The sequence below is a fragment of the Eptatretus burgeri genome, chromosome 4, assembly GCF_056783735.1.
Source record: "Eptatretus burgeri isolate ZD-2024b chromosome 4, Ebu_testis_v1, whole genome shotgun sequence".
Lineage (NCBI taxonomy): Eukaryota > Metazoa > Chordata > Myxini > Myxiniformes > Myxinidae > Eptatretus > Eptatretus burgeri.
The window spans coordinates 11108805-11123447 of record NC_140964.1 but is presented as its reverse complement, the minus strand read 5'-3'; the positions used below and the strand labels follow the sequence as shown (position 1 = coordinate 11123447).

Below are 14643 nucleotides of genomic sequence, written 5' to 3'. Positions count from 1 at the left end.
CAGACTATCGTACGTATGAGCACCCAGACAGAGAAATGAAAGCTAACAATAATAATAATAATAATAATGTAAGAAGGCAAAACAAAGGCTGTCTTTCCAAAAGGACACGCCAGTATGACGTCATATCCGCTGATTTGGCCGTGCGTGATTTTTACGAAGGGGGAGAGAGACATAAGAGGTTTTGTTCGGTGTGTCCAGAACGTCGCCTGTTTGAACACGTTTAAAGGTGGCGGTGTGCTCGGTGCCATTTAATAACGAGGACGCACAACCAAACCCGTGAGACCTTTGACCCGGATGTTTCAAGTGGCGGGAAAGAAAAAGTGGGCTGTGGTTGGAGCGACGCGTTTTACCGGTACGGCCTTCGATTGGCGGCCGATTTACCCTCTTCTCTCACCGTTTCTTTAATTCTCTCCTGCATGAAGGATCTGTCGCCTTGATAACGGCGAAGAACATTTCTTATTTTTATTCCACATCACCCCCCACCCCATCCCCCCGTCCCCTCCTCTCCCTTCAGTTCAGACCAGCGGTCATTGAAGAAGCACAAGTATTTTTCATTGGTACAACAGGTCAGTTAAATTAAGGTCAAACCGATCTTGGGTTAGTATAGTCACTAACCCACTAACCCACTAACACACACACACACACACACACACACACACACACACACACACACACACACACACACACACACACACACACACACACACACACACACACACACACACACACACACACACACACGAGGCCTATCGGCCCAGCACGCCTGTGGCATATCCACATGTGACGTCTCATTCACTTGTCCGATCCGTCCCGTGATCCCAGCTTGTCTGATCCGTCCCGTGATCCCAGCTTGTCTGATCCGTCCCGTGATCCCAGCTTGTCTGATCCGTCCCGTGATCCCAGCTTGTCTGATCCGTCCCGTGATCCCAGCTTGACCGATCCGTCCCGTGATCCCAGCTTGTCTGATCCGTCCCGTGATCCCAGCTTGACCGATCCGTCCCGTGATCCCAGCTTGTCTGATCCGTCCCGTGATCCCAGCTTGTCTGATCCGTCCCGTGATCCCAGCTTGACCGATCCGTCCCGTGATCCCAGCTTGACCGATCCGTCCCGTGATCCCAGCTTGACCGATCCGTCCCGTGATCCCAGCTTGTCTGATCCGTCCCGTGATCCCAGCTTGTCCGATCCGTCCCGTGATCCCAGCTTGACCGATCCGTCCCGTGATCCCAGCTTGACCGATCCGTCCCGTGATCCCAGCTTGTCCGATCCGTCCCGTGATCCCAGCTTGACCGATCCGTCCCGTGATCCCAGCTTGTCCGATCCGTCCCGTGATCCCAGCTTGACCGATCCGTCCCGTGATCCCAGCTTGTCTGATCCGTCCCGTGATCCCAGCTTGACCGATCCGTCCCGTGATCCCAGCTTGACCGATCCGTCCCGTGATCCCAGCTTGACCGATCCGTCCCGTGATCCCAGCTTGACCGATCCGTCCCGTGATCCCAGCTTGACCGATCCGTCCCGTGATCCCAGCTTGTCCGATCCGTCCCGTGATCCCAGCTTGACCGATCCGTCCCGTGATCCCAGCTTGTCTGATCCGTCCCGTGATCCCAGCTTGACTGATCCGTCCCGTGATCCCAGCTTGTCCGATCCGTCCCGTGATCCCAGCTTGTCCGATCCGTCCCGTGATCCCAGCTTGTCTGATCCGTCCCGTGATCCCAGCTTGACCGATCCGTCCCGTGATCCCAGCTTGTCCGATCCGTCCCGTGATCCCAGCTTGACTGATCCGTCCCGTGATCCCAGCTTGACCGATCCGTCCCGTGATCCCAGCTTGTCCGATCCGTCCCGTGATCCCAGCTTGTCCGATCCGTCCCGTGATCCCAGCTTGACCGATCCGTCCCGTGATCCCAGCTTGTCCGATCCGTCCCGTGATCCCAGCTTGACCGATCCGTCCCGTGATCCCAGCTTGACTGATCCGTCCCGTGATCCCAGCTTGTCCGATCCGTCCCGTGATCCCAGCTTGTCCAATCCGTCCCGTGATCCCAGCTTGTCTGATCCGTCCCGTGATCCCAGCTTGACCGATCCGTCCCGTGATCCCAGCTTGTCCGATCCGTCCCGTGATCCCAGCTTGACTGATCCGTCCCGTGATCCCAGCTTGACCGATCCGTCCCGTGATCCCAGCTTGACCAATCCGTCCCGTGATCCCAGCTTGACCGATCCGTCCCGTGATCCCAGCTTGTCTGATCCGTCCCGTGATCCCAGCTTGACCGATCCGTCCCGTGATCCCAGCTTGACCGATCCGTCCCGTGATCCCAGCTTGTCTGATCCGTCCCGTGATCCCAGCTTGACCGATCCGTCCCGTGATCCCAGCTTGACCGATCCGTCCCGTGATCCCAGCTTGTCTGATCCGTCCCGTGATCCCAGCTTGTCCGATCCGTCCCGTGATCCCAGCTTGACCGATCCGTCCCGTGATCCCAGCTTGTCAAATTAACTGAAATATCCATCTGTTTACGGGCAATCTCTCCTCGAGCTCGTCCCACCTCTATCCTTCACCTACCTCCTCTCTTCCCCTTCCCCTCTTTCCTTTCTTTCTCTCTGACTTTTTATAGTTCTAATGATTCCAGTGACCCCCCCTAATTGTGATCAAACTCATTGCACACCTTGCTTCTTTTATTTCTCTTTCCTCTGTTTGTGGAACCATCTTCTTGAGGTTGTTAAATCTCACTCCTCCCCTCCCCCTCCCCCACCCAGAGTTTCAAACAAGCAGTGCACCACAATCTGATGCCTGCAAAGGATTGCCTGGTATCTTCGGGAGAGTCGAAAACGAGACGGACGATCCGACTGGAGGGTGCACCTTGTAGCACCGTCGCCCCTTTAGTGGAGATCTTCCACAGAAATTGCCATTTTTTTCATTTTTATTTCTTTATTTTTTGTTGTTGTTGATGTTCTCACGAGCCCAGAGTGATTGTGGTTTTAAAATCTGACTGTCGTGCCCATTTGGCTGCCTTATCGCAGGCTGCCTTGCCTCCAATGCCCACGTGGACAGGGATCCAAGTCCAACACGGGTCAACGACCGTGGCCCTCCAATTGGCCTTGTTGATAAGGTGAAGCACCTCAAGAACCAGGTCGTACCTACAACCAGACTGCAGGGACTCCAACGCTTTCAGACCAGAGAGTGAATCAGAAAATATCACTGCACTGAAGGGGTTCAAGTCGATTATCCATTCGAGGGCCAAAATAATGGCAAAGAGATCAGCCGACGATACCTAAAGGTGATCAGATGGTCTCTAGTGGACTTTATCACCTTGACGTCTGGAAGGCAAAAATCAGCCGATGTTCTCCCTCGTGCTGGGTCCTGTGCCGTATATAAAGACAGTCTGGCCAACTGGCTAGGCAGGCGCCATATTGCATCCCAGCCAGCGTGATGCTGGCTATGCGGGAGCATACACGCGGCGCGATATGAACGGGCATTTTCCTTCTTACACAAAAAGTAATGGGAGTTTCGACTTCAAATTTTGAGCTTTGCTCGAAAATAAGTCGCTCTACAAGATGGTGTATTCTGGATGCTGATAAACCCACCCAAAAATAACTGAGGTGGCATAATACCGCAAGTCGCATACTGAGGACGGACTAATCTATTTCTTGATTGCACAAGATTTCTTGCCTGAATCTATGGAAACCTGTGTATCGCACGAACCACAGAGGCGAGAAATCTAGCGCAAAATTGACCAGTTCAGCAAAGCCAACCATGGTTCTGAGAGCTCCTCAGGATGAATTAAAAGAAACGTGACCCAGAATTACAGAGTACAAGATTCATAAGACGCCAAAACGAAAAAGTACGGTGGACTGCTATAGATGGCCAGGACGGAAGACGGCGATAACCGCTATAACAATAGCGGTTATAGCCGTCACCCATCCAGAAAGGGTTAAAAGTCAAAGCCATCTTCGGTTCTTCTCCATATGACTTAACCCCTTCGGGACGGGAGGCGGCTATAACTGCCAGGCGGTTATGGCCACCTCCCGTCCTGAAGGGGTTAAATGACACCAAGCTCAGTTCTACTTAATTTTTTTCACACGCTCTCATTGCCGCGCTCTTGCTGCCGAGTTGACTGGCAGTACCAACTTTTGCCTGGCTGACACGGATCGAATTTTGCGATTTTGGAATAGATGTACAGAAGCACAGTGAAAAACTTCGTCAGTGGCTTCGTTTTCAGATCGTGGCAGTCGGGAATGTCAACTGAGAAAGTTGACAGACGACGGACAAGTTTTTCAACCAGGTTATGTCCATTCAACCGGTCCTGCACCATCCTGAACTGCTTCTCTCCTTCTCTGAACAGCTTGAAAGTCTCGTCACTGCAATGAGTCAAAGCGCCTTCTTTGTACTCCTTTAGTCTTGTTATCGCCTCACGACTGCCCTGCGATGGAGACTTGAGGCGGTCCTCCGCGGCTTCCAGGCAAGTGGTGCAATGTGTCCAGGATTTGGAGACGGAGGAGATACAGTAGCCAGCCAGGTAATACAAGCTGCTCTCTTAGGCTTTGCTGAGAGGATCAGGAGGCAGCTCTCCAATCAAATAGCTGAATGTGTCCTCGTCACATTCGTCTGGTATCGCCGGTTTCTCTTTCGGAGTGTCGAGGAAATCTGCTAAAAATCACCGGTCATCCTCGAGATAATTACCGGACGCGGGACACTTCAGAAATTACGCCACCGTTACGAGCTTCAGAGCCTGTTGGAATTCCAGCGCGTTTGGGGCAGGATTCTTGAATCGGACGCACCCAAACAGGTTCTCGAGGCAATCCTGCGTGAGTCTGGATGTGAGCACATAGTGGTGTCCCCTGGCCAGCAGTTCTCTCTGAATGTCGAGCACAGACGAGGTTGATAATATGACGCCGGATTTCCCACGGCTTCCACGATTTGCCACATTCTATCCCTCCGAATACCACCAGCGTCTCTTCAAGGTGCCGGATCACCTTCTCGTAAGCACACGTATTCGCTTTACTGAGCGCGGTGGCGGGGTGACGGCTGAACATCTGGTTGAACCAGGTGTTCATAAAGTCCAAAAAACAGGAAGTTGTTAGCAACGCGTTGTCAAAACCTTCGCTTTCCACCAGGTAGTGCAGCCCAGCACTGACCGAATGACTGAAAATTCAATGCCTTTCCCGCTTTCATTTTGTCAAAATGGGCGGTGTTCGACACCATTTCCATGCCGAGATTGGGCGTCAGTTTCAGATCGTCATTGACCTGAAATGTCACCAGTTCCTTGATTGCCCCCAGGCTGACAACATTTGAAGGCAGATCATGCCTGGAGATGATATCAGCATCGAGCTTGAATTCGTTCCCATTCACCAAACCCACCTTGATATTCTTGATCAGGTGCGGTACGTCGTACATGAAGTGTAGGAACCTGCCGTCAGCGCATGGGTGGGGAATTCGATTGACTGTCACTGCGTGCTTCAAACTAACCAGTCCGAAGTTCTTGAACATTGCTCGATTGGCACTACCCATGTCACATGTGTCTGTGTTGACGTGGAGCCCAATGACATGAGCCCGCTGTACGATTTCAGTCACAAGTGGCTGGAAGTCGGCTCCGTTCACCAAATTGCCCGTAAAATGATAGGCAATTGTTTGCTTCCATCTGGAGGTGATGCCAGCCAGCATGAATACGAGGGCATGAGTTGCAGCACCACCATGTCCTGGCAAAGTTACATTTCCGTGCAAACTACTGGATGATCTGTCGAACTGCAATCCCACTTCAATTGTCATTTCATCCAGCATTAGGCAGCACTCGCGCTCCGGTTCCTTCATGGTAGCAACCTTCAGCTGGAGGAAGTCGAACACTTTATAAAGAATACCAGGTTCCATCGCAATAACCTCCATCTTCCGTCGTAACGAACTAAGTGATGGCAGCGGCTGGTGTTGCGACAACAGGACTTCCTAGCCAGTACTGCCACATGCAAAGCGGAGTTGCAGAGCCTTCTTGTAGGTTTCTGCTGACCACTTGTACCCCTTGTGCTGAGACGAGACAGCTTGTTGATCTGATCGAGGTTGAAAACTTTCTGGACATTCGCCTTTAGAGTGACGACCTCCGTGGCTTGTTTGCGTTTGTCCCACTGTGCCTCATGTAACCGCCACTTGAGAGAGACCACTTTCTCCTCCACTGCTGCGATCTTGGCGTCGTAGTCAGGACCCTGGCCGGTTTCAGCCGGCGTAACAGGGGCATCGGAGGCAAGGTCAACGAGTTGGACATCTTGCTTGTCGTCGTCATTCACAGGCATGTCTTGTTTTGCGTATGTGTGATCTGGGACGAGCTCCTTCTGCGGTGTCATCTCGTCACGGGGTCGTTTCCTCGGCTTCCTTTTCGTGACGGGCACAATATGCGGGAAGACAGTCAGGACGGCATTGTGCTTGAGTGGTCTTGAACCATCAACCCTCCTGTTTTCATACTGACTGTCGTCGAAATGCTTCTGAAAAAACAAAAAAACGGAAAATTGAAGTACGTGTTGACAGTCAGTTCGAAGTCAATGAAAGTTTCTAAATACGATTTGCGGTTGAGAACCCCGGGACGGGAAATTCCTGAGATTCCTGGTCAAAATGTGGGAATGATTTCCAGAGAAACGTACGCCGGGAATCCTGGGGAAATATGGATCAGATAAAGATTAGAAATGAAAAACAGTGAGCAGCTGCAGTCGTCCAGTGCATTTTTTTTTCCACTTGACGACTGTCGTCAGTTGAAAGGATTGAATTTTACGGGAAAACTGCAAACACTATTTCCTAAACTAATATGGATAAAACCAATGTAAGAAAGTTACTTACGGCAAGTGGTGTGTATCCGATCGGATATATTGCAAATCTGGTGTTGACTACTGACGCATTAGTGAAATTTCGGCATCGGATTACGTCTCATTTCGGATTCCGAGCTGTTTCAGCGCTCCGATCTGATCTGATCCGACAGGCATTCATTCAATCTGACTTTAACCTAGATACTCCGATCCGACGTCGGATGGGAACTGTAAACCGTCACTACTTACCGCACAAAGGTAGGCATTGTCGTGTGGAGTCCAGTTCTCCCTTTTCACATTTACGGCCCAACGGTGACGTCTTTCCGGGTCCCTGTGGAAGCGGTGCATTTTCACGCCTTGCCTGGGATGCACAGAACACAGCACACCATTGTGCCATCAAAAAAGTCAAAATCTGACGAGAAAACGTGAAAAGACGGCGAAAACAATTCTAATTTCGCTCCAAAATTCACTCTCGTTGAGTTGGGCTGCAACATGGCGCCAGCAATGCACGTGACCGGGTATTGACCAATCAGAGCGCAGCATGATCGAGACAATAGTTGGCCAGACTCTCTTTATATACGGCACTGGCTGGGTCTTTAGAGCCACCCGTGTAGACGTGTAGGTATTGACTCCAAACAGTGTTGATGTATTCCACAGCCTGGTGACGAGTCACAACCACATTGTCCCGTAACGTTCCCCCCCCCAAAAATCCAAGTGAATGACGGTGGGTTTCTGGAGTCTGGGGAGGCAAATTACCACTTTGTTCGACAGATTCGTTGGTAAAGGATCCAAACACATCTCATTAGTTGCCTTGACTCGCACAAGTCCGAAAAGAGGTGAGATGGAGAGTCTGCCAAGAGCTTGGTACACTCCCAACATTCTGAGAACAACGCTTCACTTGAATGGTTGTCCCCAGTGGAAACGCACTTAGCCCAATACCTCAAGTTGGACACTTCCCAACGGAGAGACAAGGCCATCTCCCCAGCCTCCATGAGGATGGCACAAACCGGACGTGCTTTTGAAGGTGCCCAGACACAACCGTAGTGCTTTGGCTTGAATGTTTTCCAGCTTCTGGTGGTTGGTTCCGCACGACTCAAAAGGCCTGACTGCCGGAATCGAAATGAGAGTGGATGAGAAGGAGACTTTCCTGATGAGCTCCCCAATATGTACCGGCTCAACTTCATCGGAGGTTAAGGCCTTTTCCACATTTGGCAGGAAGTTTTTATTTATTTATTTATTTAATGTGAGGAGTCCAGGTTCGGCCCCAGTCGAATGTAATTCCTAGAAAGGACACCTCCGGGAAAGTTTTTTAATGGAAGTACCATCGATTGTTATTGATATGTCCTTGAACTTTTTTGCGGGTGAAAATTATAAATTTGGACTTGGGGGGGAGAGGGGGTCCGTAAATCATGAAACCACATTTCTGAGCCCATTGCTCGACCTCGACCTCGACCCCCCCCCCCCCCCCGCAGACATAGACCTGGAGTTTTTTTTTTGGACGTAAAGTGAGCGTTGCTGCTCCGGGTCTACAAGGCAATGCCGTCTGCAAATCGAGCTATCCTGCTATGGAACTCGAAAGGGGAGGCAACATCGTCGATCATGATGTTAATAAGGGTGAGAATGAGGCAGCTGCCCTGAGGAATACCATTAACCATGCGGAACACAGATGATAGGGCTTGGACTGCTCTTCCGTGAAAGGATCTGTTGGGTAAGAAGTCACGGATCCACCAGAACATCCTGTCATTGATGCCCATTCTGTGCGTCTTGTAAAGGAGACCTATCCAAACTGAGTCGTCGGCCTCGTGAATGTCGAGGAAAATTCCTAATAGGGACTCGTGATTGTTTTACACTTTCCTGATGTCATTGGCGAGAGAAGCAATACGGTCAGTGGTAGAGCGATCCTTCCTGAACCCACTTTAGTACTTGCACAGCAGGTTGTTGTTCTCCAAAAAGAAGACCAGGCGTTCATTGACCATCTTCTCCGTTAATTTACTGACCACCAAAATGATAACGATGGGTCAGTATGAGCATGGGTTCGAGGGCTCTTTCCTGACTTTGTGAATGGGAATGACAACGGAGTGTTGCCAACCATAGGGAAGCTTTCCTGAAGACCAGGCCTTGTTGAAGAGTTCGAGAAACAGTCCCAGCACCCTTCATTGTCCATGTGCTTGTCCATGCAAGTTAACTGGTCAAGGCCAGGTGCCCTATTCTTGGATTTTGAAATGGCTTCCTTGAGTTCCTGAAGTGAGAAGTCCAGGTTGAGCATGGAGCTTACTGAGCTGGTGTCATAGATGATGACTTGGTGTAGATTGACAAATTGACGTCTATGGGCTTTGAGCTCCGGGTTGACGTTGGTGTTTCCATTGGGGTTGGAGAAGTGAGCTCCCAAAGTAGAGGGTTTCATCGTTGTAGACGAGTACAGGGATGGTTCTCTCTCCATCTTTGCTTCCGTTCATGTGTTTCACTCTTCTCCAGATGGTTTGGAGGGAGACGTCTGGGCTAATGGATGCACAAAAGGAGCACCAAGAGGCAGTCTTGGCTTGCTTGATACATCGCTGGGCTTGAGCTCTTCCCCTTTTGAACTCCAAGGCATCTTGAATCAATAGGGATTTTCTTATTCTTTTAAGGGCAGCCCTTTGAGCCCGGATAGCCTGCTTGCGTTCTTGTTTCCACCAAGGCACTTTGATTTTCCGACCAGCTGAACTTTTGCAGGTGGGGATTGAATCCTCGGTGATGGTCTTTATCGTGTTGACAAAGGTAACTGTTGAAACTGTCAATGTCCTCATTCGAAAGCTCAATCGTCACTTCCTCAGAACACAGAGTTGAAAAGCGGTCCCTGTTGGCCTTGGAAAAGTTACACAAGGGGGATCTGTCCAAACCATCTGCGTCCCCATCCAATTTTTGAGGCAGGTGATCACCAGAAAGTGTTCACTGCCCATGTTCTCAGAGTAGATGGACCATGCGCACCTTGCTGCTGCAGATGTGGAGACAAAGGTGAGTTCAAGAGGTGAAGACTGCCCAGTAGTATGGATTGACAAAAGCACCGGGTTAAATTAATCGATGATGCTTTCGATGCATTTGCCATTTCTACTTATTTACACTTGCTCAAGAACCCTTGGAGTGTGTTGTAGATTAGGGGTCGGCACAGATTGTACAAATTTACAATTGTAACAACTTCCCTTGCATTGGGGAGTTTGATGGTATTACATTCCAACTGGACGTTGCAGTCAATTTTGTCGAAGGGAACACCAATCTTGACGAACACCCCACATCCACCTCCGTTACCACTTGTTCTGTCCCTGCGTTTAAGGATGTAAAACCAGGAATCCTAAAATGGTTGTGACACTTCAACCAGGTTTCTTGTGTACAGATTATATCCGGTTTGGATGTGAGGTTGAGGTCAGGTATGTGAGCGTGCGCCGGAGCAATGTACGTAGAGCTGCATCCACTTTCTGCCGGTACTCCAGGGGCCTCCGTCTGGCCATCCCCCAGGCAGATGCCTGGCCCATCCCCATCTCCAAGAGATGTCTATCGATCTGCCGCAACCACGAGGCATGCGGTCGTCCCGTTGGCCTTCTCCACTCACGAGGCTCCCTTGTTGTGACAATCTGGTGAGCAGGAGCAGCGTCAGGAAATCAAGTCACATGTCCATACAGCCACAGCTGATAAAGTGAGATCGCTCATGTATTTGGTGAACTCTGACCCATGCGCAGCCAAACCAATTGCATTCCAATGAATAATTTCCATTACTCGGCGGGGGGAATCCCGAGACTGTTTGGAGTCTGACCCTCTGCTGTTATGGCCTGATTGGGTGAACATTTTGTTCATCTTGTTGCAAGAAAATCCCACCAATCCCAGGTGTTTGATGGCTGCTCGAGAAATAATGATTTTTCTGAGATCTGCTTTTAGCTTGGGCTGAACAATTAACTACTTTGGTGGTGATGATTTTTTTTTCTTCTAATTATTCATACCCACATCGGTGATTGCACACTCTGGCATTCTGAATCATTTGTCTCGATCTGAACTCCCACCGATTTGCTGTTGACCCTATTTATAGGGGGGTCTTGATTTTGGGGACCTTCAGGGCGGCTTCAGCATCGGATAGTTTCCCTTGAGTTTCCAACTGTTGGATCTGAGTGGCTCTTTGAAATTCAGGGCATCCTTTGAAGACTGCACTGTCGTCCCCACCACAATTGGCACAAGACATTTTATCGCTGGTGCAGCTTCCATATTCATGCTCTCGGTTACATTTACTACAGCGTTGTTTGCCCCTACATGCTGGAGTGGTATGACCAAACTTTTGGCACTTGTAACATCTTCATGGGGCAGGAATATATGCATGTACAGTGAAGGCTTGATACCCCAGGAAAACATTTTTTTGGGAAAGGACAGGGTTGTTGAAGGCCAAAACCACTGAGGAGGTGTTGACCCTGACCCTATCCCTGCCCGTAGTGAGACTGCGCGTGTCAGGAACTCCCACATCAACTAAATTGCTCTTGATGTCCTCGATTTCAACGGAGGGATCAATCCCGGAAATGACTCCGGCTCTCCCTCAGAGACCTAAGAATCTGACACAAGACTCGAACACTGCCGAAATGCGAGGCTCTCAACACTGTATCCCAGTGGAAGACCTATTTATATTCAATAGGTCACCGGATCTGAGTTGTTTTTTTTTTTTTGGCACTGCACATGTCTCTGAATTACTTTTTAATTGGGTTATCGGGGCTCAAAGTTTTTGAAACTATGACAAGTTCAGCACGGTGCTCTTCTGGGATAGGGGAGCCGTGACCGCTTTATGTGTGTCCGACTCATCGGTACTCTCCCTCCGTGGTCTACCCCTCTTCCGAGCTCGGTTACCAGACCAGGTAGAACCCTCGTCATCTTCGCAAGACACGTTGATCATCCATGATCTCCTCCTTCCGACGTCCCGGAGGATTTCTTTTGGCCAATTGAGCGGAGGATCGACCGTAATACCGGCAAGACGGGATACACTATACCGGAACAAGCCGTAGCACCCTCGACTCTCAAACCCACCATGTATTGGCGTCCAGCTCTCGCAACCCAACACCTCTTCTGCCTCCCTTCCATTATCCTCATGTTCCATAAAAAATATACACTGTGTTTAACTTTCCGTGGAGGTAGCCAGGTCTCTTCATTGAGCGTCTCTGATTGGCTGTGAAAAATGTGACGTTTCAGTCATCCTCTGTCTTGTGAAGAGCTCCACCCCCCAGTCCTGAAATTGGCAACCTGAACCAGCTGCAATGTTCTGCACACGCAATAGTCGGGATTGTGAGGAGGAAAGGAAGATTGACTTGAGCCAGAATTTCCAGGACCTGCTTGAGCTCATTCTCCCATTTTTGTGTCATGCTTTAATATTGGAATAGTTCGTGACCACCGACGGCAGTTCAAGTATTTGTGGAAGAAATCCTCTTGTTTGTTTTATTTCATTTTATATTATTTTTAAAGTTTCGTCAAAGGTTTGTTGAATTGAAGTGGTTTTGGGCCAATATGTGGGTGAACATGGCTGTCCTGTTTTTACACCTCAGCCCGAATTGGGCAAAGGGGTATTGTCATCACAGGCGTCCGTCCGGGCGTCTGTCAACTTCGAGGAGAACGCCTTGTCCGATTAAATCCATTTTTGCAGGGTGTGTTGGGGCTGGGTAGAGGAAGGTTCCTTTCGAAGATGGGCGCGCTGCGATTTTCAGTGTGGCCGCCACGGCAGTCGTCTTGAAATTGGTTTTCGTCAATTTTGAGAACGGCTTGGCTTGTCCGATTAATTCCATTGTTGGAGTTGAGTAGAGGAAGGTTCCTTTCGAAAATGGGTGCGCTGCGATTTTCACTAGCCCACACGGTAGCCATCTCGAAGTCTGATTGATTTTCGATATGACGTCCAACGTGCTCTAACTGACTGCGTCATCGTGATATCACTGCTTCCTTTTACAATGCATGGGCTGAGGGGTTGCGCCCGCTTTGCGGAGCTATTTTTTTAAATACACCTGTTGTCGGGTTTGTTTTGACAATTGGTGGCCCCAACTTTTAATGAGACCCCAAACAATTATTTTGGTTTTTCTCTTTTTTTTTTTTTTTTTTTTTTTTTGGAATGCCCTAAACCCTAACACTTTTGGAATGAGATTTTGCTTCAATAATGGGAATAAAAAGATTATTGCATCAATAATCAAAAAACGATTGACATTTTTTATTTTTGACCTTGACCTATTTTTAAGGCATTTTAACTTTTTTTGTTTTTATTTTTAAAATTTTAGACATTTTAACATTTTTCTCTGTAACTTGACGAAAGTTTGTCCGATCGGAATGAAATTGACATCTCCAGATAGCAAGGCACATTTACACTGAATTTATATCGCACTCCTCCGGGTTAAAGGTCAAGGTCGAATGGTGGTCTGACAAAAAATAAATAAAAACTCATTCACTTTTGCCAATGCGGAATTTCAAAGACTGCATGGCCTTCCAAGGCATCCTTGCACCATTTGTAATCGTGCACCTGCACTGTGTACCTGAATCGTCACCTTGACCTACTTTTTTCAGAATGTGACCGAATGAGAAACACCTTTTTTGATCATAACTTGAATAATTTTACACTGATTTTCATGATTAGTTCTTGGGATAGATTGTAGATGGGTATAAATTTTCCTTAATTTACTCTCTGGCCCTAAATGTTGAAGTTCAAGGTCACATGGCCATCATTGGATCACAGGCCAAGGGCAAGTCGTGGGCGATCGCCAATGGTAAGCCGGGGGAGGCTTGCCATTGACGATCAATCAAGTTGATTATGCTGTGATGTTTCTACAAATGGATCATTTTTGGAAGAAATTGGTTGAACTTGATCTTTCCGTACGATGTACCTGCGACCATAGTTCTTGCAGAAACATTTGCTCACTTGGTTCTGAAGGACGTTATTTTTCATTTGACCGTCTCTGCCGGTTCTGATTTTTTTTTTCCATTTCAACGAGGCTGTCTCTGCCGATTTATGATCCAGCAGTGCTTTGTCGTCCGCAGGAGGTTGTCACCGGCCGTCATGGCTACGAGAGGAGTGCTCGTCCTCCTGGATACCCTGATTGATAACACTGTGACCGATGATGACCGGGTTGATGCTCTGCTCACACTAACAGAGTTAGTCCATCTTTCGTTTTGCTTCTTGAATTGTGGTTGTTCTCATGTTGTAAACCAGCACTAAGATCACACATTTTGCATTTGAACTTTGTCGTGGAAAAGTACAACGGAGCTTTGTTTATCAGCATTCAAAAAGGCAGTGACCATGCCGGTAATTAATCGTTGTTTGTTTGTATTTCAAATGCAATGCGCTTGTTAATGCTTCTTACCTCCTCGGTGTGTTAACAAGGACTAACTGATTAGATTTTGGTGAAGATCCGGATCCGACCACGAGAATTTTTTTTAATCTGATTCTTCACCATTGAGAAAGCGGGCCAAAAACGATAAATAGCACGATATCTCAAAGTTCTGGACGGATTCGGACGAAACTTGCTGGACACGTTGGGTGTGAGACGAGGACAAATTGATTCGATTTTGGTGAAGATCTGAATGCGAGAATTATTTAATTTTTAAAGAGATTCTTCACCATTGAGAGATCAGGCCAAAAATGATATAGTACTGTATAGCATGATATTTCAAAAATGTAATGGGCCCGATATGTTCTCATGGATCAGGCATTGCGTAGCGGAGGTATGCGCTCCACAGAGTGCCCTTCTAGTTCTAAAATAGACTAAAGATAAGTAATAGAAAAAACATTTTCCAGGGACAATTTTTCATGATGAGACGAGTGTTTTTATTTATTTATTTATTTTTTAATCTGAATTATAAATGTAAATTAACATCATGTGATTATAAAGGTGTGAA

The 14643-nt window shown here is 48.4% G+C and overlaps 1 protein-coding gene across 5 annotated transcripts in view; it reads left to right on the top strand.

The window, feature by feature from the left end:
- The first annotated feature begins 122 nt into the window (after positions 1 to 122).
- The window catches only part of LOC147027472 (uncharacterized), a 144494-nt gene continuing 129973 nt past the window's right edge, over positions 123 to 14643 (top strand). For 3 of the 5 annotated variants that reach the window (XM_085876925.1, XM_085876924.1, XM_085876922.1), the window contains exons 1-3: positions 123 to 352; positions 515 to 566; positions 13786 to 13899. Coding sequence is in view for 3 of the 5 variants with exons in the window: in XM_085876924.1 (XP_085733050.1) it covers positions 13805 to 13899 (95 nt within the window). In the remaining 2 variants the exon portion in view is untranslated. The remainder of the gene's footprint in view (positions 353 to 514; positions 567 to 13785; positions 13900 to 14643) is intronic. The other 2 variants (XM_085876926.1, XM_085876923.1) reach the window with 1 other exon arrangement.